Source organism: Poecile atricapillus, chromosome 1, assembly GCF_030490865.1.
Source record: "Poecile atricapillus isolate bPoeAtr1 chromosome 1, bPoeAtr1.hap1, whole genome shotgun sequence".
Taxonomy (NCBI): Eukaryota; Metazoa; Chordata; class Aves; order Passeriformes; family Paridae; genus Poecile; species Poecile atricapillus.
Window position 1 is genome coordinate 73,706,459 of NC_081249.1, and position 26,549 is coordinate 73,733,007.

Sequence of the window (26,549 nt, forward strand, 5' to 3'; positions counted from 1 at the left end):
CTGAACATAGCACGGCATATGCCATTCAACAGGCTATTTGTGAAGTTCTCCAGGTGTGTCCAAACAATGATCTTAAGACCATGCAGGAGAAGAGAACGAGTACACAAATAGTATGCTCCCCATGCTGCTGTAAGACTCTTAAGAAAAAAACTCTCCTGACTACTAAAAATTGATGTAGAAGGAGTTTCTGATTTGCTTTTGCCAAAACATAGTGAGTCTATTCTGTATTTCTCCTAATGCAATGTGCAATGATGCAGCTGTACTAAGGAAGGAGAGAGTTCACACTAGACCTTGGTCAGTCATATCAAATAGCTGCTGCCAGGCATTCAGCAGTATCCTCTCTCCAGGCCATTACTCCTTATGAGGGAGTAGCCATGAATCAATACTGGTATTTGCTTATCCAAGGACTTGATAACCTCTTGTGACTTACTGAGTAATATTTTCCCTATGTTTTTATAAATCAGATACCAAAAGCTTTCTATCCCTCTCTTGTACTTAAGATTCAACTAGTATATGAGAAAAAAACAGACAAGCCTAAGTGAAAAACACTGCTCTTCAATTCAATGATTAAGATGAATTAAGTGACCTGCTTCACAAAAACTACATTCTAATTTTGTCTTTTTTTGCTTGGATCTGAAAAAAGAACAAGCTTAAAGAACTAGCAAACAGATAAGGTGGTTTACTTGACAGAAGAGATGTGGCTCCACTGCATATTCCTCCACGCTGCCTGGTAGCGTATTTCCTGGAGCTCTGCACACCACTCAGTGTTTTCATGTTCCAGCCCTTTTAAGTACATGGAAAGAGTGTGGCAAAGCCCAAAATTCTGCAAAGCCTGCAATTAAGAAAATTACTTAAAATTGATTTTCTTCCTTTATTAAACTGAACTGGTATTTTTAAGGGCTTTGTTTTACTTTTGGAAACAAAAAATCCTTTGCAGGAAAGACAGAACCATAACTATTTATATATATTATATATATATAGTATATTTTATAACTACACTACATAAGATGAAAACCCTTTAACAAGACTACCAATCACACTACTCATATCTGCAACTCTAGGAAAATGATTTTATTACTACTGTGGTTGGCACTCTTTCAATTAAGTTTTCACACTGTACTTCAAATTAACTATCAGCTCACATTTCTCCGTGCCATCATTCCTTGGTGGTAAGTCAAAATGAATTTTACTTCTTAATGAACTGTTTCTCCTGATGAGGATTTGAAAAGATTTCCTATAACTCCTATCTGTTTGAAGGCCATAATGTCTTTATAATTGTGATCAATTAATCAGATTACATGTCAAGCCAATATGAAGGACAAACACAATGGAATTTTAACAGTGGTACTAAATAATTTGTGGTAATAAATTCAAAGTACCATAGGAAAATTAAATGAGGGGAAACACATCTGTGCTACATTATTATAGAGCTGGAATAAACACTTTTAGGCTAAAAAGGGAACACATTTTAAGGGTTTAAAATAACCTCCAATATTTTTATCTACTGTATCAGAAAAAACACTGTTTCATATTGGAGAATTTTAAAGAATGAGATAGCAAAAATAACCAACTACATTATTTTCTATATCCTGTTATTTTATGAGCTGGCCAAAATCTGGAATAATATTAAATATACTTATTTCTATGTATTTCACAAAATTCATTAACCATGATGCAGATCACGGGTGAGTGACAAGAGGACTAAGAACTTTAATGTTTTTAGAACAAATGCTGAGTTGTCTTGTTAATACAAGTAATAATGTCTTGTTAATACACAGTTTGGATGCCTATGACAATGGGATAGATTTAATGAGCACAGATCACTTTCAGCCCCACAACAATTTTGGACTCACTGCAAATGACTCAGTATGATGAATATCACTTCTTACACTCATTTTCTCTTATAAAATAATATTACCTCTATTATTCCTGCCTGGCGAGTAGATGGAGAGAGGCTTGTCTCAAGGTCGTATGTTACAAGGGCTTTTCCCCATACTGCTTCATGCTCGTATGTTCTTATCCTGTTGTAAGCGAAAAAGAAGTTTCCTATTTAAGTTCCTTACTAGTAAATGAAAGCAATGCTTTTAGAGAACATAAGAACAAATATGAATATGAATAAACTATACCGTGCTAATGGCTGTAACATTCTTCCTCCACCACATCCATAAAGACTGTCAGGTTCTCCAATGCTTCTATAGATGTCCATGAGAAGGTCCTAGAATGTGCACCACAAAACTAAGAATTACATTTTTTCGGGAACCAGCTCAAGTTAATTTTACATACATCATATCAGTTTATAAATGTTTTTACAGGTAACATCACTGCTTACTTTCCCTTTATGTAGGATCTGAGCCCGCTACTGTGATAGGGAAAAAAACTTTATGCAGTCCAGTCAAAATCTTCAGACCTACTTTCAATGCTAATTTATTTTTAAAAGATCTAGAACTGGGCCTTAAGTGGGCTAGTTGAAAAGCAAAAGGCATAGTACTGAATGAGCATCAGACACACAAGCTAAGCAATGCATCTTAAAAATTACACAAGCACAGTTCTGGAATAATGAACTATGCAAAGAAGTAACATAGACAAGGCTACTGGATCAGATCTGATATATCAAATAAACTTGAGGGAGATAATACTACTTTGGTTTTGATAATGACAACTTCTAAATCACCTGCTGATTTTTAATGAACAAATATCTGTGATAAGACAAACTGAAAAATATTTGGCTGGCTTACCACCCTGAAGTCAGTTCTTTCAGGAAACAAAGTCTGCTTTGCTGTGATTTAAAACTTGCCAGTTAATTTTCAGGTGAACAAATACTTAATTTAACTTGTATGGAAGGCCACTGAGTTCAGTCTGAATTAAAGTATGAGGAAAACTTTACAACAAACTTTTTGAATTCTGCTAGATCTATCTTCAGCTCAGATGAAACCTACTGTTAATTGCAATTATACAAGAAGGTTTGCATTCAGATTAGGAAGCACACACAAGTACCTGTAAACTTATGCCAGTTTCTTCTTTACTTTTTTCATTCAAAGTAGTAATAGGTGTTCTTTGACTTTCCTCTTCAAATGTCAAACTCTTAGCTGCTTTAAAAGAAGATCTAAAAGAAATGTTTCAACCAGTAAAGTTAAATGAAGTTTCACATAGAGAATTAAAGAAATTCTGAGACAATACTCAAGAAATAAGGGGCACAAACAATAAATGCAAGACTGTCATATCCCCAGGTTATTCAGTATGGCTCTCCACCAAACTGAGGAAGTGATCAGTTGAGCTGGGAATATCAGCATCAAGAGATTTAAACACCAAGGTATTTTTTTGGAGAACCCCCCCCCCCAAAACCTTGTAATTTCTAATCTTTTATTAAATCAAATTGCCTTTAGTGCTCTTTCCTCTGTGAAAGAATAAAGGCAAGTAGTTAATGTATGCACTTACAACCAAATTTTTGTTATATTTTCACTGCCTTACAGTGGTTTGAACTTCCTAGATGAGAAAATAAAGAAAATTGTCATGGAAGAAAGCTCCTACAAGGATCATTTAGCTCTATTCACATATAATTCTGGTCATCATTCTTCGGTTTTCTTTCTCCCCTTGATTAACTTCTGGCTGTAATGTAACTAACAGCACTAAGAAAAGCTTCTGATTACAAGTCAACATGACATTGTTTTGAGGCTTGGATCATATTCAAGGACTGAAAATATTCTCCATGTCCATATACACACCTATGAAATATTTTTAAAGCTTCCTTGACTTTTCATCTAACTGAAACCAAAACATTGCTGGGATTCACAAAACACAATCCATTGAACCAGAAATGTCAGGAAACAGCACTGCTCCTACCTTTCTTGCTGCTTGTCCCTATTTATCTTGTCTGCGTAGATTTCTGCGTAGAGCAAGGCTGTGAAGTGAGCAGCACAAGACTGTGCTGCTATAGCAACCTCCAGATAATTCAGATCTAGCCAGAAGCTGTCATCAAAAACTGTACCTGAAACAGATCTGATTAAATAAAGACTTAAATACTGCTGTAACAGACCCTCTCTCTAGCACTAAACAAAATAAATCCAGTATTAACTATAAAGCTTTCCAAAGGCAAATTTTATCTTAGCCCTTGGAAAACTCCTAGCACAAGAAGTTTAACAGACAAAAGTATTTTAGAAAACTCCTTCAGCAGTTAGAGCCCTTTAAGGGTAGCCATATCACTTCTGTAACAAATGCAAAGTCACTACTATATCTTTTCTTCTAACCAACATGTTCTCTACCATGTTCTTTTTCTTCAGTCTAGAGCACCAACAGATCTTTGAACAGTCACAATTAAATTAAGGCAATGTTTTGAAAAGTTTGAATTCACCTCTTTTGTCTTCTCAAGTAATCAACAACAGCAAGCATGGCTCGTCGAGACACTTTATCCAAACTTCTAAAATTATGGGTTTCTTGTTCTGGGATGTGTATTTCAAAGGAAAGAATATAATGAACTTTTGTCATAACATATCCAGTTACAAAATAACACTGCACTTGACACTGGATAACATCAAAAATCAGCAAGTACTAAACATTAATCCAGTTATGAATAAGAAATTAGACAGAAGATACTTCTTGGGTGCTGCCAATGAACAGCTTCAAAATTATTGGTATCTCCATTGAAAAAGATCAGCTGGGCAGAAGCTTCTAAATTCTGCCTGCCTACAAGGGCACATCATGCATTTAATATATGTATTATATATCATACATGTAATCAGAATATATGTAATATAGAATATTCTAATATATCAGAAGATAGTTTTTTCATAACCAGAATCCCTCTTTTAGCTGAAACAAAAATATCATGGCATTACCTGAATCAGAATTTGGAGTAGATCTACTAGATGAGGCAAATTTGCAACAGGCTGTAAAAAACTTCTGGATATGAAGTGACAAAAGATTTCTCCAAGATTCATCTGAGTCATGAAGAAGGATATCATGAATCAGGTATGGAAGCAAAGTTTGACACAGATCTGTTTTCACCTAGAAAACAATAATGGACAGCAGATGCTAAGAAAGAAATGCTTTTTGGTTGTCTTTCTGAGGTTACAACCAAACTCACAATTGCCCAAACAAACTTGCAATGCTTGAGAAAGAACATGCAAACCTCTCCATAGGGTCGTGCTGGCATTCACTTAAAACAGCCATACAAAGATCACCTATGTTTGCAATTATTTCTCAAATCCTATATTTTGAGAGTGTATTTTATGAGTACTTGCAATATATGACCACAAAGGCCATGAATTATTTAATAGCAGAAATTACTACTTGCTATCAAGATGAGTAATTGTATTTTTATGCACCACAGCACACATACATGTACAAATGTACGATTTTACCTCACCTCACACAGTGGCTTCATTAACTGGAGAACTTCATTTTTCACACCTCCACTGTCCAGTATTGAACTAGTTAAGTGCTTGATCCAGGTCTCATGACTTTCTCCCAGAGGAATCCACAGGTTCGTGTCATCCAATCTTTCTAAAGGAGCCTCCGCATCACTAGGAGATACTACAAGAAGCTACAAGGAAAACATACATATTGCAAATAGAAAAAAATTCTATGGCATTTTAAAAAGCCGTACTGCAGTGCACACACTAAAACATATTAACTATTACTGGTCTGTCAGCTGATTAACAATATCATTTTCGTTCATGCAAATATAAAGTTTTACAAGGAAATACAAAAGTAATAAAAATAAAATTTTACTGGTAACATCAATAAGGTCATATTAGGCATTACATTTAATTTACAAATAAAAATACTGAAAATTAGGAACTATCTGACTTATGGTTAGTTTGCACTTTTTTCTGGCTTATTTTCCATCATTTTTTGCATCAAATAACACTGGAATGCTGAGAAAGAATGTATTACATTATTGATTATGTAATCAAAAACTGTCTGCCTAAATGAAAGCACACAGCTTTCTAATGTCAAAACAGTCATTTCCTACGTGAAGGGAAAGCTGCAACTCGTAAAATAGAAACAAGTAACAGAAGTACAAATGCAATCAGACTTGCAATTATACTGACACCAAATTTGGCATTTATCAAAGCCTATCTCAAATATATTTTCAAATTCACTCTTTTAAAAATATATATATATTTCTTTTTTTTCTACTCCATATGCCATGTATATAAGGTTTATCAGAAGTACCTTTTTCCTAGATGTTCTGAAAGGCTGTAGATAGATTAACATGGGATCAGCTTTACTTTTATAAGCTTCCCAAAATTCATTGCCAGACTTGGTGGCTAATACGTTTTTCAAACAGGACACAGCAGCAGCTCTAACACCAATACTGAAAAAAGAACACATACAACATTGTTACTATTAATTTCATTCACGTATTTGGTTCTCAAAATCACATTTGTAAGTACACAAGATAAATTATTCCACAGTCTGAGGTTTCACTGCGTTATTTTGTTACAAAACAAAGCCTGACTATTCACTAGCCACAGCACTGCTGTCCTCTACAGCACGGAGGAGACTCTCTGGCTTGCATCCTACTACAGAATTTCTAGGAAACATCTCAGAATGACTGGGTAAATAATCTGAGACTTGGAGAAGCACATAGACACTAACAGATCCAGCCTTTCTAACACTTTCAGAGTTACTCTGAGGTGATCTGAACAACATAGAACCTAATGGCTCCTATTTTGCTTTTGAGTTAGTAAATAAATACGTATACTCACCAGTTATCTGTTAAAGCAGTGTTTATTTGAATTAACATTATGAAGACACACTGAAGTTTTCTATCTTCAAGTAATTCTGCTGCTCTAGAATCCAGTGCATTTTCAGCACGCTGAAGAGCTGTGGTGGAGAAATCCATGGGACCTATTTCTCCCAAGCAACTTCCAACTGCCTCTGCAAATGCAAGTGATTTTATAGTCTTTCTGTAGTCTTTACACACACTAAAACAAGGTCTCACACTACTTTTTAATGCACATAGTGTGCATTACTTTATGCACACTCACTTTCTTTATGTGTTAACATACACTGTTATGTAAAGCAGCAAACATTAATAAATAATCACTAAAGGAACTTTATGATTAAAATTACACATTAACAAATTTTGCAGCTTAAAACTCATAATTATTATAGTTATGCTTTTTAACTCAGTTTTCTAGTAGTGCCTATGGGTGTAGATTTTCCAAGTTAGATCAGATACATATTTTATATTTGCTTCTGCCAGAAACTGGCAAGTGGAAAAGGTCAGAATCACTCATCTTCAATCACTAAAGGGTATGGTAAATACAAACAGTAGCCTGTATGAGCCCAAACAGTAGACTGGAAACTCAATAAGAATTAATCTACATTTTATATAAAAATGTGTATCAATATGTCCCTCATTTGCTTTCCAGACAAAATATTTTATTAAAACACACAACTATTGAAAAAAGATAAAATAAAGCAAAACAAAACAGACCTTGAAAATAATTTTTAACAAGGGATGTTAAATGCTCATCAGAAAGAAAACAAAATCTATTCCCCTGCTCTTTTCTTCATAGTTTGCATGTGTGTTGACGTGGGAAGCACAGTGAGAAGTAACACCGAGAATAACCCCAGTTTCAGTCTGGTGATTGCAATGACAGCACTAATTTGCCTGTGGGACTAATTAACTTACCTAGCACTGCCTTTTCTCCTGTGTGGTTAGCTGCCATCTTGGACAGCTGCAGTAAGCTCACCACCAATTTCACTACTACAGAATCTTCTGGCTTTTCTATCATTCAGAAAGAAAAATAGATGCCAAGCATGTCAGTAAATTTGTAATATGAAGTTATTAGAAGAAAACATTGCTTCAGTGTCTTTTACCTACAAATGTCAATATGCATTATTAATGTTGAAGCAAGATGGTATTAAACAGTACATTAACTAAATTACTGATTTTTCTTATTTGTCATGGCTTGGAAAAATGTCTGTGCATTTGAATAAACCAAATAATCCCCCAAACTAGAATGCACCTATGCTAGAAAAATGAATACATAGAACAATATACTTGTGCTTAATACAATTTTATTATAAGGCATATCAAGCTTGCCAGCAAAGCAAGAGGAAGTACTTCTCAGGTTTTGCCTTGAGCACATCTTCATACCTAATAGTCTCTGTAAAATATGTTCAACTCCTTTTAAGGTCAGTTATGTTGTTAATCTCCATAGGAAGTAGTAGTAAATGCCATGGTGAATATATACTGAAGAAATTACATGCTTTCTCTTGTATAACTGCTCCCAGATTATTTAATCTGTTCTTGTACTGTGATAGAAGTGGCAAGTGTTCCCTACTGTGCTTCATCATTCCATTCATCAGTTCATACAGCTCTATCTATTCCTATTCAATCTCTTTTCCAATCTCACAAGACTCTCCTCTGATGGAAGGTGCTCCACACAAGCTTGTTGTTCTTTCACTAACACTGTTCAAAGAGAGTTCTTTGTAAAATTGTAAATGACATACAGGATGTGGGGGCCAAAATGTACTTGCACTGTGGCCTTACACCATTACAATTCCTATCCAAATTTTACTTTGTATTTGTTTACAATTAATCACACCATCTCTTTTTATCTTCCTGTCACGCATACAAGCTGATGAAGACTTGATGTAGAGGAGAAAAGTGAAATGGTCTGGCACAATTACCTTAAAACAAAAACTAGGAAAGAACTGAGTCTGGACTGAGGGCTGAAACACAATCCTGGCAACATGTCAAAATTCAATTAAACTAAATCCTACTATTTGTTCTGAGAGTTTTACTTTCTAACATGCCTTTAATAAATTGAAGCATCATTTAATTTCATTTAGAAGAGCAGGGAGATTAATATATTATCCTGGTCACTTACAATCATACATGCCCCAGGCGAAAAGCTTGAAGGGTATTTTATCCTCTCTGCCATTTGTAACACCTCATCTATTTATTTATAATGCACTTTGCTAAAGATGCTTTTGATGTTGCATGAATCATAAATGTCAATCTACTCTGCATGTCAAATTATAATATGATTACATTGTTTAACACACAAAAACCAAGACAAAAAATAAAACATTCTGTGTCAAATTAGAATAGGGTACATCACTAAGCACCTAAAACCAGGCAGAAAAGAAATAGAACACATAATCACATATCAGTACCCTGGAAAATTTTTAGGAGATCCTTCATCTGATCTTTATATTGTTCCAACTTTTTGCGTAAATCATACAGTCCTTCAAGCCGTGTTAAGGGCAGTGAATCACAAATCCCAACCGAGAGAAAGTGATTAATTTCCTGCAAAACAATTCTGTATTAAGCACATATAGCATACAAATAAAGGCTTTGGGTAAAGAAGTGGCTCTCAGCAAGTTCACAATGTGGATGCAAAGTGAAAATGGAGACCTACAAGTATCTCCGTGGCTGAAACCGCCAATAAAAAGAATCCACATGTGTCATTTAAACTATAGTTAGAAAGTTATTCTTCTGTGTAAAGTTTGCATTACAAAAAACACTATGCCATGAGATGTATTTTAAAATGTAATTACCTCCAAAAGAGAATATGGTCCTTTACTGTATTTTATTTTCTGTTGAGTTGCTCGCAAATCTTGAAAAGCTGGGTATTCAGGAAAAGGATCTAAGCACTTGATTGCTTGGTACAGACTTTCATTATCCTTATTATCTATCACCAGGTACTTCAACAAGCATAGGACCTGAACATAAAAAGTAAATGAAAACCAAAAAAGACAGAGGAATATTTCTGAGCTGTATTTCTAATCCAGGTTATAAAGTTTGTATTTTGCTATATTTCATTAAACTGTAAGATAATTTATTTACACTGCTAAAAGTTTAAAGATGTTTAGAGGCTTGGGGAAACCACTGATATATTCTAAAATGGTGGGGCATTTTTGCTCTTTCTCCTCCCAAACAGAAATCTAAGCGTTTACTATCCCAGCCTGCAGTTTTGTTCTGTCTTTTGATGAAGCTGATTTCAAATGCTGAGCAATATAATCTCTATGACATTCACAATGATTTAACAACACACTGCAGCCCAAGCAGTTACAGTGCTGTTAGGACTTTACTGTTCTCACTAAAGTGCTGGTAATTTGGAATTTAGACAAATGCCTATATATCATACCTTACTACTCAAATCACTGAACTCTGGCAGAATTTGTCTAACAACAAATTTACAACTTGAATGAATGTCAAAGAGGTACCATACTTCACAAAAACATTGCATGTACACTTTCTTAAAAATCAGTGCAACTGGATATTGAATCCAAGCACCTTTGAGGTGTTTTAAATCTAAATGATAAGGGTTTTATTTGAAGATTTGTATTCACCTGAAAATTATCAACTAGCCTCCATCCAATGCTAGATGAAAAAATAAAAAAGAAGAACCTGAAAAGTGATCACTAGAGGGTGGGCATCCCTGCAGGAGTTATGATATGAGAAGATTTCACATATGACATCAGTTCCAATTCAGAGACATTTCTGTCCTCTCTGAACTTTTCTCCTGCTCAGGGATCCTCTGACATGTGGCCTTTGCAGATGCGCATGCACAACTTTTTACACAGACTATCGTAAATCTAAGCACAATCACAAAGCTGTGAAACAAGACTGCCAGGTTATTTTCAGCTGGGTCACCACAGCCCCAGAAGTACAAGGAGGAGGACAGCAGGCTACAGTGCAACCATGTCAATGTCTATGGTACAATGGGACCAGACTAAGCCAGAAGGCAACATGAGAACTGAAGTGCAAGAGGCAGACTCTTCTCACTACAGCTACAAATTTTAAGTCTCTGAATCCTCTTATATTTTTACCCCCAGCAGAATGCACATAAAAAGCAACACCAGAGGGGAAACAATACTTGTCACACAACAGAAACTGCTTTGTTTCCTTTTTAAGGTTTGTGCTACATTTACTTTTAATGATCATTTATCAAATAAATAGCTGAACTACTGAAATCTATTCTCTGCACACATTTCCTCTTTGTCCTTTAGACACCTTCTTGTACCAAAGGTCTCCATCATATTTCCCATTAAGTCACCCATGAAGCTGCTTAGCTACTTGATGTGCTACTTGGCAAAACAGTAGTGCCAAAAGTGAAGCTGCATTTATTAAAGGCATAGTATTACATCCAAAATACTAGTTTTTATATAAATCTGCAAAGCATAGGAATTAAAATTGAACATGAGTACAGATAGAGCCTTAAGAACAGTGAGCATGAACTGGAAATCTGACAGGTAAGGAATAAGCAGCATCACAAAAGTACCTGTTCCTGAATCTGAGACTGGCCCATGGCAAGAGGTATCAGGGTTCCTACAATAACGTGAAGGTGGCTCTCCAGAGCATCGCTGCAACACGTAACAGCTGTGTGGCACACGTGATGCAGAAGGTCACAGCAGAGCGAAAAGCTGCGCACGGATATGTCCCTGACTATGGTGGGTCTGTCACAGGAAATGAAGTGAAATTAAAGAAATACAAATTGTCACTGTCTCGACCATCAGCATTTTATCAAGGAATAATAAGGGAAAAGGAAAAAAAAAGTTAGGACAAATTGATTCTAAACTTTAAAATTTATCAACTCAATGGATCAGCTATAATGACTTAGCTCAGGAGACACAGACAAATTGAAATACAGTTATACAGAAATACAAATTGAAATTGAAATTCACTTTAGAAAATGGAATAAAATCTTAAATATATATATAGCAAAAAATAAAAAACAAAAAAGTTTTAGACTATTATTTGTCAGGACAATCTTGACAGAAGCAGAACAAAATGGAAAACATGCTCTCTGAATCCTCCTCTATCTAAAATGACCATTAGTTTAAAAAAAATTAGATTATAAAAGAACTATCTCCCATATAAAGGAGATTATCTAGTCCAGCTTCCTCCCTGAAGTAGGGTCAGCTTCAAATTCAGATCAGGTTCCCAGGCTGGTTTTTTTTTGTGGAGGTGAATTCCAAGGTCCCTCTAAAAGGAAGCCTTGCTCTCCAGTGCATCAGCAGCCCTCACCACTGTTCAGTGTTCAACATAATAATAATACCATAATAATGGCATTTACTATATGTGCATTATACTATAATGCACACATCTCATTAACATCTCAGGGTATGAAATGCTTCAAACTGGCCAAGGAATCAATTTGTACAGAAACTCAGTAGGCTAATAACTGCCTGGGAAATGCGAAGCTAAAGCTCAAGTAAGAAAATAGCTGTCATCTTCGTATATAAAAGGTAAAAATTCTACTGGTGAAGGACCTGTTTTGACCTGATGAAGAACCAGTTTTCTCAATCTGAAAGCATGCTATGATAACGTGTACCAATTCTCACTTTACTATAAGTTTATTGGTGAGAATGTAAATGTCAACACTCTTATTAACTCAGTAAGTACATTTTATTCGACAAGTGCTTACTTTGAACTTTAGTCCACATTTTGAATTCTTCTACCGTATGTTTTAAATTCCTAACTCTGTCATCAAAATCTCCTAACACTGCTTATTTCTGCAATTTGATAGCCTATTATGGATACAAAACCTGCAGTACAGCAAACATTTATATACAAGGCTAGCACAAAAAACATTCCATATTTTATTAAGTGTTCTATGTTTAAATTCTGAAATTATAAAACAGCAATTTAATGTTTAATTTTAGCAATTTATAATTAATTTTCCAGATTAATTAACATCTTCTAGCAATATCAGAATGTAAGGTTAGAGGAGCAAGGGAGCACTAGAGACAGGAAGAACTAGAGGTAATTTGTTTACCTGCTATTGATGTGGTGAATCAGGGTGTAAATTACATCTCGGAGGACAAAAGCCCAGGCTCCTCCTAAACTGTCTTTGATTTCTTTAAGTAGCAGACCAACAAAAAAATGATAAATTATAAGAACTCTGTGTTTCTTATACATGTTTTTGGTGTCTGATGCATGCTTACATAGAGCTAGAAGGATTTTCTGGAATGAATCCTAAGAATGAATAAAATATGAATAAAAAATTATTCATAATGTCAATACAGATATCAAGAAAAAACTTAAAAAACTTAAAACCTAATATGGGCAAAAAAGCTTCATTATTTTTATTGCTTTAAACCAACAAAAGACCTACAGGGAAACCAATTCTCCAAACAGGACTATAAGCCATATACTTTGTCATTTTCCTTTCTTTATTCCCCCCACATCAGAAATGGTGTGCACATTTTTCAGAAAGCCTAATAGTTATGGCAATGTCTATCAGCAGAAAAACATCAGTTAAAAACCGTGAAAACATCAGATAAGAATTCAACCTATATTTTTTCAGACATAATGTTCATGTGTGCAAGAATCACTATTTCACAGAACACAGCACTATAGGCTGCAACTGTTAAAAACTGTAAACTTAAAAAACACTGGGCAGGTTGTGTAACATTTTAAAAAAACTTTTTCCACTGGCTGGCAATATTAACTTTTACACTCACAAGATTTAGATAAAACATAGTTCTGAAAAGTTTTTTCCTATTTTTAGATTATTTATAGGTGGGCAAAGGAAGTTGTTGACAACATATGCAATAAACCAGCATAACATTAAACAGATACATTTCTAAGGAACAAAGTTAGAAGACAGTAATAAATTTATGATTTATTGCTGTATATTGCTGTTTATGATTTAAGGCTGTATAAATTCCTATGTCTTCATTTTTGCCTTTAAAAATGAAAATCAAGTGTCAAAAAATATCCCTGAGCATAAAATTTTACGCAGTCTGTAAAGGTAAGCAAGTTTTATATTTTAATTGTAGGTTGTATTTAGCTAAAATTGACCTAATATAATTATTTCAGAACATTCTTCAGACATGTGACAAATATGCCACATTCTAAACTGAGTCTGGTACAAAGAGATTTCCTCAACCTTTAAAATAATCCTACTCTATATGTATTATATAATACATATAATTACATAATGTACTCAGTTATATAAGACATAGTACACATATATAATAAATAGAATATAATAAATATATGATATGATATAATTATATAATGCACATAACTCTGTCCCTGAATTTAGGACATGTTTCATTTCAGAAGGCAAATAAATTAATAGAAAAGGGTTAAATTAAGGTTGTTTCTTTTCCTCACATAGAAATGATGAACATATCTAATTTAACTGGGGGGTAGCCATAATCAAAATTTTGCATTCTACAGGAAAAGAAAATCATCATTACATACTTACAGGACTTCTAGAAAGAACTGCTACAATACTTTTTAATTTGCTTTTATGACAGCTGCTAATATAGTCCAAGGTTGCCTTAATCACATAAGACGGAAAATGAGGTGGATTAGGAGCAGGATCCAGTTCCCTAAATGAATAAAAAAGAGATTTATATTTTTCTTCTCAAAAATCAAACCGCTTGTATTTAAAAAGTAAGTCTTAATGAATAAACACATTACTTCCTAGAAAATATTTTCTGCTTTCACTAAAAAGTATCAAAAGCGTCCAGAATAGTGACATGCACCTTATTTTGTAGCTGCTTGTTGCTCCTCTATGGTAGCTTTCAAGACTGCACTTTCTTAACATTGTTTTACATTTTTTTGAAAGATTATATTGTTAAACCCCATACATTTTTCTCATCTAAGGTACTTAGTACAAAAATCTAATTACAATTCATGGGTAAATTGCCTGCATTTTATAACTGTGGGAACAATCTGACTGAGGAAAAATAGAGTAGTGAACTTTTCTGGGACCTCAAAAAGAAAAAAATGCATCATGGTAGTAAATAAGAGGGAATAATCTAAGTTTCACCACTCTTATTCTTACCATTTCCTTCTTAAAAAGAAGATCTTTGTTTACAAGCAGACACCACAATTATGTTAAGAAATGAATATGTTAATAAACTCACTGCAAAAAAAATCTTTAAAGAGTTCTTAAATTCTCAGCCATTTAACTTTTGGCAGATTTTCAACAGGATGTTTTGGATTCTTTCAACTTACTATTTTTACAGTAAAGGTATCTTCTTCAAGATACCTTTACTTGTTTTTCCAAGAAAGTTTGTATCTGAACATAAAAATCTGGAAAATTAGTACGCATATACGGATATTTTAGGACAACAACAAAGACTGAAAAGCTAATAAACATGAAGATATTTATGGCACTAGGCAATTTCTATTAATTAGGAATTCGTTTATTTGGCATTGCTTAACCAATCTCCTTACCAAAGACAAGAGTTGCCACTGTAAGAACCACTAAGAAACAGTTCACCTCACCTCTCTGTGACTTCTAGTTATTAAAGGCCATTAAAAGAATGGCTTTAATTTAGAGACTTAATCCTGACCCATTTTACAGAGGGTAGTCCATCTAAATTTGAATTTATCTAAACTGGCAATGCCACAACAGTCCAGCTCAACAACACAACAGCACTCCCTTGCCCACTGTTCATTCCTTCCATTAGCTGCAGTATTCCAGAGCTTCTCCTTCCTGATCTTGGGGAGTAACTACTGAGAAGGTATGACTATGAGATACCATTACTAGTAACAATGAACCCTCCCAGCTACAGGGTTACCTATTCTCATGTCTATGAAGGGCATATTTCATTGCACAGTGCTACACAAACACATTCAGCATTTAGAAAAATCTACAAGTACATACCTTATATATTTACTTAGATGAGACCCTTCTTCGACTGTGGTACCCGCTGGTTCATGTAAGGTCATCAACAGTTCAACCACAATCTCTGGCAAGTTACTATGAGATAAACTGTCCATTTGCTACAAGAAGAAAAACAGCATTTTAATTAGAAAAAGGTATTTTAGCCAGAATGATTTTGTTGGCTTCTGAGAAAGATTACTTCTTGTCTAGATTCTCTACTTGTTCCATCATCCATGACATGCAATCAATTCATAAATTAAGCCTGGTTAAGCTACTCTATGGCAGCCACAGGTAGAACAATCTGCTTTCCTACAGTATACAGAAAAAAAAAAATAAAGTTTCATTTTACTACTCGTTCTGAACACAGAGTCTGCCTCTGGAGAAGATGGTTCCTTATAAAGTATTAACAAAATATTTTAAGAGGAAAATGTAACAGATATACGACAAAGAAACTCGGGGTTGTACAATGAATGGTAAAAAATGGTTCATTGCATTATGAAAAAAATTATACTTCAGTCAACTGTCTGCCTGAAAGTTTCTACTGCATAACTCATTGAAATCCTTGGGATAAAAATTTGGCTAGTTTGAACTTTATAAAATACTACTTTTGTACCTGTAAATTTGAACTATTTACATAATATACAAATGTTTCTATCTGGTCTGTTAAACACACAGAACTCAATTCACACATTTTAAATGGATACCTGTTTTCCTAAGCAGCTCTCATCCTTAAGCATGTCGTAGACTTTAGAAGCCATTTCTCTTTGTTCTGCTACTTCACCCTTTCCATGGCTTTGATAAGCAAAGTATGGGAGGATATTGACAAGTAACTTTGGGAAACAGTCTGCCAGAACTTCCCTCCAGTCTTTGTCAATCTCGTTGGCAAGTGATTTCACATCTTCAAACTGACTTCTAATCACCAGGTGTGGAACCAAAACTTTGTAACAAGACCTACATGCAGTAAATACATTTCCGAAATGTCCTTAAATTACTTTTTTAAAAAACCTTGAGCATCATATAGTAAATACCATACCTCTACTGTACAACTAAACTTACAATCATTGTTTGGCTACTGCTACACACACACAAAAAAAAAAAAAAAAAAGAAAAAATCTTACCTGCATAAATATAATACATGTGATGCTTGGAATACATTTCAAAAGTTCCTCAATACATCACCTTACAACAAAACCCTGATGCATTACTACATTTAGCAATTCGAGTCCCTGTGTCATAATTGTACATAAAATCTAAATAACACTTTCTTCATATAGCAAACTTACCTGTAGAACTCCTCAAGGCTAGTATAGTTCAAAAGAACATAAGGAAAAGCAGACAGGCGATATCCACTGTCATTTATTTTCAGCCACTCCATCACCAAATAGTCTAAATGTGATGTCATGAAGTCTTCTATACTTCTATAGCCAAAAATGTCAGACACTTTTTTCAAAACCTGAAATGCATGGATTAAGATTGCAAAAATAGCATAGAGAGTACATGGTATTATGGCAAACCAACAGTATCACACCTCCATGTCTACTCCCCAGACTTTTGATGAGTATTTGTGTAACTCAGCTCCTGTTTAGCATAAGCCATTTTATTATTTGTATTGCCATATCTCAGAAGAGTGCAATGAAGGAACTACAACTGACCCATATGAGTTAAGAAAAATGGCCAGTACCCATTTTGCAGGGTACAGACTGTGTGCAAAAACAGGAAGCAGTGAACAGAAAGAAAGGATAAAAAAGAACATGTGCACTTAAAAAGTACTGGCATGAAAGGCTGAAGTATAAAGAGCAATTATTTCAGTACACCCTTGTGAACTTCAAAACAGAATTCCACAAGACACATACCATCTTTCAGTACACTGCATTTCCACTGGGTAGAATGATTTTTTTAAATGAGATCTGCAATATTCAATGTATAGAAGTCTGTTTGTATTTCAGATCTGTGCTTTGAACACACAAGATTTACCATTAAAATTGCCTTTTATTATTTCACTATTTCTATGTAAGTCATTAAATATAAAGACAAATTAATTCTGTTACATAAGTACAACCTCAGTCATACCTTCACAATATTTAACAAATTTCAATACTGAGGAGAACATACGGTAGTCTTCCAATCTTAACCTAACCTTAATTTATAACCTAAATATCAAATGCAATGTCAGACTTGCCTTTTTCACAAGGTCAGGCTCTAATCCATTCTCTTTCACAGACTGGCAAATAGCAAATAGAGCTTGCTTTTCACAGACCGGGCTGCAGCACAGCACCATGGTTATAAGCATCAGCAAAACTGCTTTTCCATTACTCTGCTTGTCCAAAAGATCTTCAGGACTTCCATCACCCCTGACCTTCAATAAGAAATTATGAAGACCTGAGCAAATACACTGTTAAAGCAATTTCCTAGTTAATAAATCAGCATAAATAATTTAAAATTAACTGACATACATACTGCTGAAGTCAAGTCTCCTTTTTTTACTCCTTGATACAAGTCTGAAACACAGTTTACAAATTTACTAACTTCTAATGTGGGCAAAACTGTGAGTGACTGGATATGAAAGGAATTTCCTGATTATCACCTTGTTTCACCAGCTCGTATTACCAGAAGCCCAAAAAAATTAACGTTTCCAGAAAACTAAACATGATCATGGTGAAGGTAGTGTTATTCAAAAGATCAAAACTAGGCAAAACTAATGACTAGATGTTGGTACCAGTTTGCTTATTCCTTCCTGAACTCTTAGGTATGCATTCTCAAAAGCCTTTTGCTGGAGCTTCAGGGGAAGAGGTCTTGACATTCCAGAAGAATCTCTCTGTTTAACATCTTGAAACAAACTTTGGAAAAAAAAGAACAATAATTAGAATAACACTACAAAATTACTATATATTTTTCATATCAATTAAGATTCTGATTTTCTGAATATAATTATTTTTATCTTAATTGCCTTATATAGATTTTTCTTTATTTTCTTATAGAGCAGTATCTCTCTATCTATTGATCTCTCACATCACAGAATAATTGAAATGCAGACAAAGTTTGAACAACAAAAAAGTTTGGTAGGCTTTTATAGTCTGTCAAGACTGGAGTTCCAGAAGTATTGAAAAGAGCAGCTATGCAGTAGCAGAAGTGACATCCAGTTAATTGAAATTAAGCATTATTCTCACAAACAGAAAAAATATCCACATAATCACCTGGTAATTGACTTTGCAGCAAGAATGCGAACTTGATGGTGACCGTCTGCAAGGAAACGTGGGAAAGCATCACTCACAGGTAGATCTTCATTTTTCACATTAAGGATTGCCCACTTGCAATGAGGATCAACCTGAAGAAAATTAATATTGTGATTTAAAATGTGCAGAAAATACACTGCAATACACAAAAGATGTTTAGACACTGTTTTTAAGTACATCTTAAATAAATATTTAGCATGCTAATGAATATCAGAAAATCTGGGATTACCTCAAGCAGGGCTTTCATGCAATTTAGAAGGGCCACTCTTACTGATGCTGTGCATTTCCCTCCTTGAGATAAATGCCTAAAACAAGGAACACTCAATTAACAGAAAAAGTTGCCCACAATTTTGAGAAACAGTGCAGCAAGTTAGTTTCTGCTGCTCACAGTTGACTCTTTTGTGCTCCATGGGCATGTTTGGGAGGATTTGACATTTTTATTGGTAATTGCAAACAATATTCTTTTTGGGTTGATGAAATTACCCCATGTCATAATAACTGATGAAATTCAGCATCGAATCAGTCTTTGTGTATATACAGCAGTGTAGTGTTTATTATTCTGGTACTACCTTAAGGAGTAATTTTTTTGTTACAAATATAGCATGACACAGAAAATCTGAGAAGTTAAATGCTGCATAAAGATTCCACAGTACATACAAACAGCAAGACACACAATAGCACTACAGTCTTCATACTGATAGCAATTTTAAAATAAAAAAAAAAAATTTAAAAAAAAATTAAATTTAAAAATCAGCAATTTTATGTTCAACAGACTCCTGCATTAAGTAACATACCAAAAGGCTCCAACAACTGTCAAAAACTGTCCTTTGGCATTCCCTGCCTCTTCAGCATGTTCATTGAACTGGGCCAACCCTACTGCTATAGGGAGCAAATTATTTAGGATTACTTTACAAACTTCTTGATCTCGACGATACAAAGAACACACAGCGCTGTAGAGAAAGAAAGAAAAAATATCTTGAAAAAGTCACCAAATCCCCTGAAACAGATGTAGAACAGGCTGAATAGTTTTTTTCTTACGAAAGAGGCTTAAGAAGCATATCAACATCTACTGCAGGCAAGAGATGTTCTTCAGTAGGGAGCTCCTTCAACAGGATCAAGTACTGTGGAACAAAAAAACCCAAATGAATAAAAAACCCAAACAAAACCAAAATGGATAAGAGTACTTAAGAAAATAAGTAGACAGAAAGAAAAACCAGGAAACTTTTTTGTTAAGTCTTACATAAAACCATGCAGGAAGACACCTATCATCAGCTATTGTATGTTAGACTGGTCATCTTTTCATGCAAACACCGTCACGTGGTAATACAGATCATCAAACTTTTAGTTTTGGCAGTATAAAATATTTGCTTTGTAAACTAAGCCACAGATACTGTTCTATTACATAGACTATTTCTAGTTCTTTAACACATAACTAATTATAAAGGCAAGCTTTTCTCAACTCTTCATTTTCTGGCTTACAAATCTGAACTGCTTTCCTCACTACAACACACTTCAAAAACACCAATTGTAGCCATTTTAAATGTTCCCAGAGGACTGATGACAGGAGAAAGACAATGTATAATCAAGACGACTATGCAAATTTAGTAATAGTACAGTTACAGAAGTGGGTCTGCTGTAAAAAGCCCTCATACTCACCATATGCAGATGCAGTGGCTTAGTGCTGTCAAAGACACTGCCTTCAGTCAGCATTAACAGCCTCCTCCGAACATCAGAGGCTCGGAAGCTCAGTGTCTGAACTCGGACTGTAGTTACACAAATACATAAGAACCTCACAATTTCAAGGAGAAGTAAATCCTGCTTTGTCAACTGTTCTTCAGCTAATGGGCTCAAAGCACCTGGAAATAAAATTCTCACATAAGAAATGCTTCTCCAAGGACAACAGAAGAGGTGGTAACATTTTAGGTCTTTACGAAACTAATACAAGTTCTCAAAAGAGATAAGAGTGCCAGCAACCTTTATGTTCATTTGTTATTCAGCAGTTAGGGCATTTTAAGTAAGAATTTAAACCAAAAGGTAACATCAGTATTTGTAGCTACTAACAGGAATAAACAGATTCATGCTCCTGTCCCTCTAAAGATCCATATATAGTGTCAAGAATTATTAATCAGGAGAAAAATTAAATAGACCTATTTTTAAGAGAATGAAACACCATCTAATGAGAGACAAGTACTCTGTAGACATATTTTCTAGTCTTTTCTTTGCCAAAACGTCTGACTCAGAAAGAGTTAGTGTCTCTTCTTGCATTATTTGATTTATAAAATTAAAAATAAACTACTTCTTTCTAAATGAGCTTGAACACTTCATTAATATCTTTAAAACACTGATGAAAATTATTATTGCTTAGGAAGTACCTGGTTCAACCACTACCTGCTTCAACTGCTAATAAAGCTGCATAATTTTGTACCTCAATAACTTTCAAGCAAAGAGGTATTTGCAAAAACAAGCTTTTGGAAGTAGTTTGGAGGTAGAGAAGACTTACCTGTTACAGTTTGCATGTCACCAGATTCATTTGTATCACTGATGTCAGCTACTGAATGATTATCAAACAAATCATCAGATGCCCGGTTATCTACCTCCATTATACTCTCCTCAGGATCATTCCTAAGATCCACTTCTCCCAGTACACTTGGCTTTCCAGTAACTGTCATCTGACAAAAACATCACAGCCTTTTAAACTTGGCTTTTAGGTAGAGAAAATACCACAGACATAGCACAAAGAGAAACACTGCAGTTTTCCAGTGAATTAGAACAGGTGAAGACAGTAAAGGTGACATAAAATTGATGAATTTCATCCTTCGTGATAAACGTGTTTCCTATACTTTGTCTGAACTGTTCTCTTTAGGACAGAAGCTTCCTCAGACAGATACTGATCTCTGTGTTTCAGATTCTGCGAAGGACAGTATTAGTTTCTAAAAACCAGCTCTCTCTGTAAGACTCACCAACCTCTCACCATACTTCATAATTACAGAGAAATGAAAAGGAGGCATGGGACCTTCTGAGGGCAAACTAATTACTACTTTCCCTACCAGATGACATGTTTACACATGGCAAAACCCCCAGCTCTTCCTCATGTGAAAAGCAGGAATTTACCTACCGAGACCTGACTGCAGCACTCTGTGCCAAAGAGAAGTTTTAAGAATTGTGCTAAACACAGTGATGTGTCACACTTCCACTTTTTCCAGTGGGAAAGGAGTAATTCACAGTTAGATTTAATACCCACGTAAGGAACACAAAACCCCCACTCCTTTACAAGGGCATTAATGTTAACTGTCATGTGGTATAGAATTCTTTTGTATATACTTCTACTGTAAAGTATTAAAAGCATGAAAAACAGCATCAATTTGTTTTTTGATGTGAGCTGGAATGATAACTTTGATCAAATGTTATCTATCTGCTCTTCTTTTTACCCTAAGCCTGTGTTCAAATGCTAAACAGAAATGTTTCCAGATAGGAATTCTCTATAAAACTCCATGTATTTCAATTTGTTTTTTTCAGTAATACATACTTCGTTTGGTTTGCCTCCAGATCATTGTGCTGTAAAAAAAAATCCTCTCACAGAAGAGCACTGCATTCAGAAACAGACATAATGTACTTACCAGGTTGTTGCAAATATCTATCAGATCGTTCATAAATTTTGATGTTAACAAACGCAGGAATATATTAGAGAGCATCCTATTAGCACTGTTCTGTAAGGAAGCAAGATGTAAGAGACAGATTAATTAATTTTTTTGCAGGAATTAAAGGTATGATACTCAATTTCCTGTTCTCATTAATGAAGAAAGAAATTTAAACTCCTTTATAAACTTTACCTTGGTACAATTGCACAAACATTTTGTACACTGCATTATCAAAGTCCTCAGTGTGTTGATCTGGGTATCTTCATTTAGTTTGTTTTTAGACTGGGAAATGCTTTCTCCGGCATAATGCATCAGAGACTAGTAAAAATACAACACGAAAACCTCAGTGAAACGCCCTCATACATTGGCACCTACACGGTACACACACAAAGACAAAAGGAAATGGTCCTCATTCATACAGCTTTGATATTCACTGTGCATCAATGAATCCACATATTCTTCTGTGATTTTTGTTGTGGTTATTTTGCTCAAGAAGTGACAAAATCATGGCTTAGATGCCCTTGAAATACTAATATTTTCATCACAAAAGAAAAATACAGCATATCTCCATAAAGTTTAAGTTTTAGGTTTCTGTAATTAAGCAAGGAACCACCTCAGATAGTAATAATAATAAAAAAGAATAGCAATAGCTGTCTTCATACTGGTTTGAACCATCAAATATTCTTAAATTCCTGAATTAGACCTATAAATGAAAGGATTTGTTATCCTCTTATTAGTCCTTTGTTTATGTGTCCATGACTTCCATTTTTTTGAAAGGTGTGACTCAGAAATGTATCAATATTTAGAATAATCTCCACTGCAAAACTCACGTATTGGTGTACTGACAGAACTTCAGTGACTCCTCTCTTTCAGCAGCAGTAACATATTTAAACCTCTTTAAGCTGCATTTTTCTGAGGAGATACCTGTGCTCTGAAAATGTGTCAATACAAATAGAATTCTATTAATTAATTCATATTCAATGCTTTATTTATGTTTTAATAGGTCCCAAATGCATTACTGCTTACCTTAGCATTCTGGAACAATGCTGACTTACAGGCATCCTCCTCTTTAAAAATACCAGTGTAGCAATAGCAACCCAGAACACCAACCAAGAGTTTGACACATCGGACAAGGTGCTCAGCAGCAACAACCTTAGACTAAATCAAATACACAGTATAAATACCAGCGGTTCATCACCACAAAATACAGAATCCATACACTTTGCCTTGGAAACAGATTGTTTGGGAGAACAAATGTAAGGATGTAACAACAATTTCTAGCTTACCTTAGGACCGCAACTGCTTAGAAGCTTTTCTGACATTGCTAAAAGGCAGTTCTCCAGTGTTTCCCTAAGATTTTCATTGATGGCAAGTCTCGAACCAATCACATTTTTATCAGCAACATTTACTGCAAAGTTAGTGAAAATATCCATTTCATCAAATGTAGTCTGCAGGTACAGCTCTTCAATATCAGAAAAATTATTTTCTTCTTTCCCTTGCTCATGTTGCTCACTTGAAGAAGAAACATAGTTTTTACATTAGCAGCCAGTATACAACTTACAAGACTTAAATACTATTATTTAAATACAGGAAATATACAAAAGCAAAATAAAAATATTTTATCTTTTTGTGCTTCCAAAGTCTGACCCTTACTTTCTGACGTGACTTTCACTTTGGAGTGGACAGTACCATTCTAGCTCTAACTGAACTGTAAGGAAACATGAAGCCTGCACACAGATCATACCTTCTTCTCCTGCAGCTATGGAGCAGCTTTGTGTTAGGATACCTAACCTCAGTCTACCACTTGACACAGCTGAAGCAGAAATCCACAAAGCCCCCAAAACTTGTATTTTTAAGTTCTAGCAGGTAAGTCTTATCTTCATCAGAACAAGTTACACACATTTTAGTCTTATTAAGAGGAAACTGGATATAGTCCAAAGCATTGGGGAAAGATGCAGCAGCATTCCTAGCTTAAGGGAATCACTATAATGACTAATTTAAAAACATACCATTTTGCATCATTTTGGAAAAAGATCATGGATGCTCTGCAGTTCTTCATTGTAAGGCTCACAAGAATTTTTTGTAATACAAGATGAGGATAATCACTGTAAAAAAGGAAGTGTTTTCATATTTTCTTGTAATCAAACAAGCTCCTAGGATTCCTGAAGCACACCCAAACATTAACCAGAGTAACAGTGTATCTTCAAAGAAATTAAAGTTTTCACTGAAGATTTCTAATGCATATGTCACATATCTGCTATGATATGGACAGATAACCAAATTATATCCCCAGAATGACATTCTAAAGGAAGCTCAAAAACCCTACAGACTCTGCTTAAACTTCGATATAACAGAATTCTGCATTAATATAATACATTTTCCCTGCAGAATGTTATGTGTTACAGGGTGAGCTTACATGTAAAATTATATCACAAAAATTTTACCTGCAGAGCACAGGAGGCAACTCTGCACATTCTTCTATTTCTTCCTCCAAATAGCTGGACAGGAGCCATTTCATCATTGCCTCCCTTAACACAGAACCCAGATTTCTTTCAGAACTATTCTGTTCCAGTCCTATGTCCAAATTTTCCGGCACTGAATAGGCAGACATCACTAATGATAAACAACATACAGCAGAACTGCAACAAAAACAGAACAGGGGATTTGTGAGAAACCATGCGGTATTTGCTGGTCAGCACTCTAAAGCAAAGTCAGTATTTCTGCATACACAGGAAGCATCAAGTACATAAGAAGTTAACAAGCATGCACAGTGGTCAACTTCATTAAAATCTTTCCATTTTCATTTTTCTTGGCTGTTACAGACATTTCCTACTTACCTTAAAGACTATGACAGACTATTTATTTCAGAATAAAATTCAGAAGAAAACATACTTCTTAACTTCAAAAAATCAACATTTGTCTGTCAGTCAGACCTTTAAATTTTTAGTCCATTTTAAATTTTAGTATATTCTAAATGTGAAGACGCTTGCATCTTCTGCCCCTGCTTCCAGTCTTATTACGAATTTATGATAATTTCCAAGAGCTTAGAACACAAATGTGTGCAGTTTTTAAATAGAAATACAGTCACAAGAACAGTAATATTGAATAACACAGTGGTTTTGTTTGCACAGCAAAGAGGAATGTGACTCAGACACAAGACACTACCCTTGACTCCATTTTACCTTGAAGGTTTGCATGCAGGTCCTGAAAATATCTTCCAGAGCTCTTTATCTGTTACAACAAGATTTCCTTGAATCATAGCTCCAAGCAGCCCAAAGCTCTCCACTTCAATCTGCTGAAGGCTTATGCTGCGAATGGTAAGAGTCCAGATCTTTGCCCAGGTTCTCTGGAGCTCCACCTTGTGAGTGCTTTTCAAATCAGTTTTCTGGTTTTGACACAAAGCTATCTCTGTGAGACACTTCAGCACGTATGGGGTCCTTTCTCCTCGGCGCTGCTGAGGCAGTAACTGGTGAAGGACACTGAGTAATGCAGGCAGCTCACTGTTAGGAAGACTCATGGGATATTTGGATACTAGCTGACTTGTAATCTGTAACCTTGAAAACACAAAGTGAAGCAATTAATACCAAACATACAGGAATTTGCATTTTCAGAAGTAAATGAACAAACACTTCTTCAATTGCCATTTCTCTTTTGTACTTCCAGTATTGAGCTGATTTGTTGACTATCAAAAAGTAAAGATTTAGTAGTTCTACTATTTTCACTTGTAAAGACTGCTCATCTAGCCTCACTATCACTAACAATTTCTTACAGTTCAGAGGTCCCTCATGGCAAACAAAATACACCTCAGTCAAGGTCCAAAGTAAGAAACCAAGCCTTGGAAAAGTTTTCAGGACAGATATTACAGAAAACTGTGTGAACTAGTCCAAAATGGCCAAACTTATGGTTACTGTACTATGACACAGCCAGCTTAAAGCAACTTTCCAAATGCTCTGACAATCTAAGCTCACTGCTTTGATATACAATTACAGTATGTCCAGATACGCAACTTAGACACACAACATACTCAGGAGAATGTTAAATGTACAAAGATGTCAGGAGTGATACTTTTTCATGCGAAGATG

General features: G+C 34.9%; 1 protein-coding gene across 5 annotated transcripts in view; it reads right to left on the reverse strand.

Annotated features, from left to right (window-relative positions):
* ATM (ATM serine/threonine kinase) overlaps positions 1-26,549 on the reverse strand; it is a 55,273-nt gene that overhangs the window by 21,859 nt on the left and 6,865 nt on the right. For all 5 annotated transcript variants that reach the window (XM_058858527.1, XM_058858792.1, XM_058858441.1 and 2 more), the window contains 34 exons: positions 25,650-26,021; positions 24,912-25,106; positions 24,477-24,572; positions 23,754-23,979; positions 23,494-23,625; positions 22,660-22,785; positions 22,447-22,536; positions 21,330-21,498; positions 20,486-20,685; positions 19,868-19,950; positions 19,624-19,779; positions 19,059-19,134; positions 18,791-18,921; positions 18,313-18,433; positions 17,776-17,952; positions 16,880-17,049; positions 16,301-16,547; positions 15,597-15,715; positions 14,184-14,310; positions 12,744-12,943; positions 11,247-11,421; positions 9,520-9,684; positions 9,136-9,268; positions 7,643-7,738; positions 6,711-6,882; positions 6,175-6,316; positions 5,363-5,539; positions 4,833-5,001; positions 4,349-4,436; positions 3,841-3,996; positions 2,995-3,103; positions 2,127-2,215; positions 1,919-2,021; positions 684-832 (listed from right to left, as the gene is read on the reverse strand). In XM_058858527.1, coding sequence (XP_058714510.1) covers positions 684-832; positions 1,919-2,021; positions 2,127-2,215; positions 2,995-3,103; positions 3,841-3,996; positions 4,349-4,436; positions 4,833-5,001; positions 5,363-5,539; positions 6,175-6,316; positions 6,711-6,882; positions 7,643-7,738; positions 9,136-9,268; positions 9,520-9,684; positions 11,247-11,421; positions 12,744-12,943; positions 14,184-14,310; positions 15,597-15,715; positions 16,301-16,547; positions 16,880-17,049; positions 17,776-17,952; positions 18,313-18,433; positions 18,791-18,921; positions 19,059-19,134; positions 19,624-19,779; positions 19,868-19,950; positions 20,486-20,685; positions 21,330-21,498; positions 22,447-22,536; positions 22,660-22,785; positions 23,494-23,625; positions 23,754-23,979; positions 24,477-24,572; positions 24,912-25,106; positions 25,650-26,021 — 5,136 coding nt within the window. The remainder of the gene's footprint in view (positions 1-683; positions 833-1,918; positions 2,022-2,126; positions 2,216-2,994; positions 3,104-3,840; positions 3,997-4,348; positions 4,437-4,832; positions 5,002-5,362; positions 5,540-6,174; positions 6,317-6,710; positions 6,883-7,642; positions 7,739-9,135; positions 9,269-9,519; positions 9,685-11,246; positions 11,422-12,743; positions 12,944-14,183; positions 14,311-15,596; positions 15,716-16,300; positions 16,548-16,879; positions 17,050-17,775; positions 17,953-18,312; positions 18,434-18,790; positions 18,922-19,058; positions 19,135-19,623; positions 19,780-19,867; positions 19,951-20,485; positions 20,686-21,329; positions 21,499-22,446; positions 22,537-22,659; positions 22,786-23,493; positions 23,626-23,753; positions 23,980-24,476; positions 24,573-24,911; positions 25,107-25,649; positions 26,022-26,549) is intronic.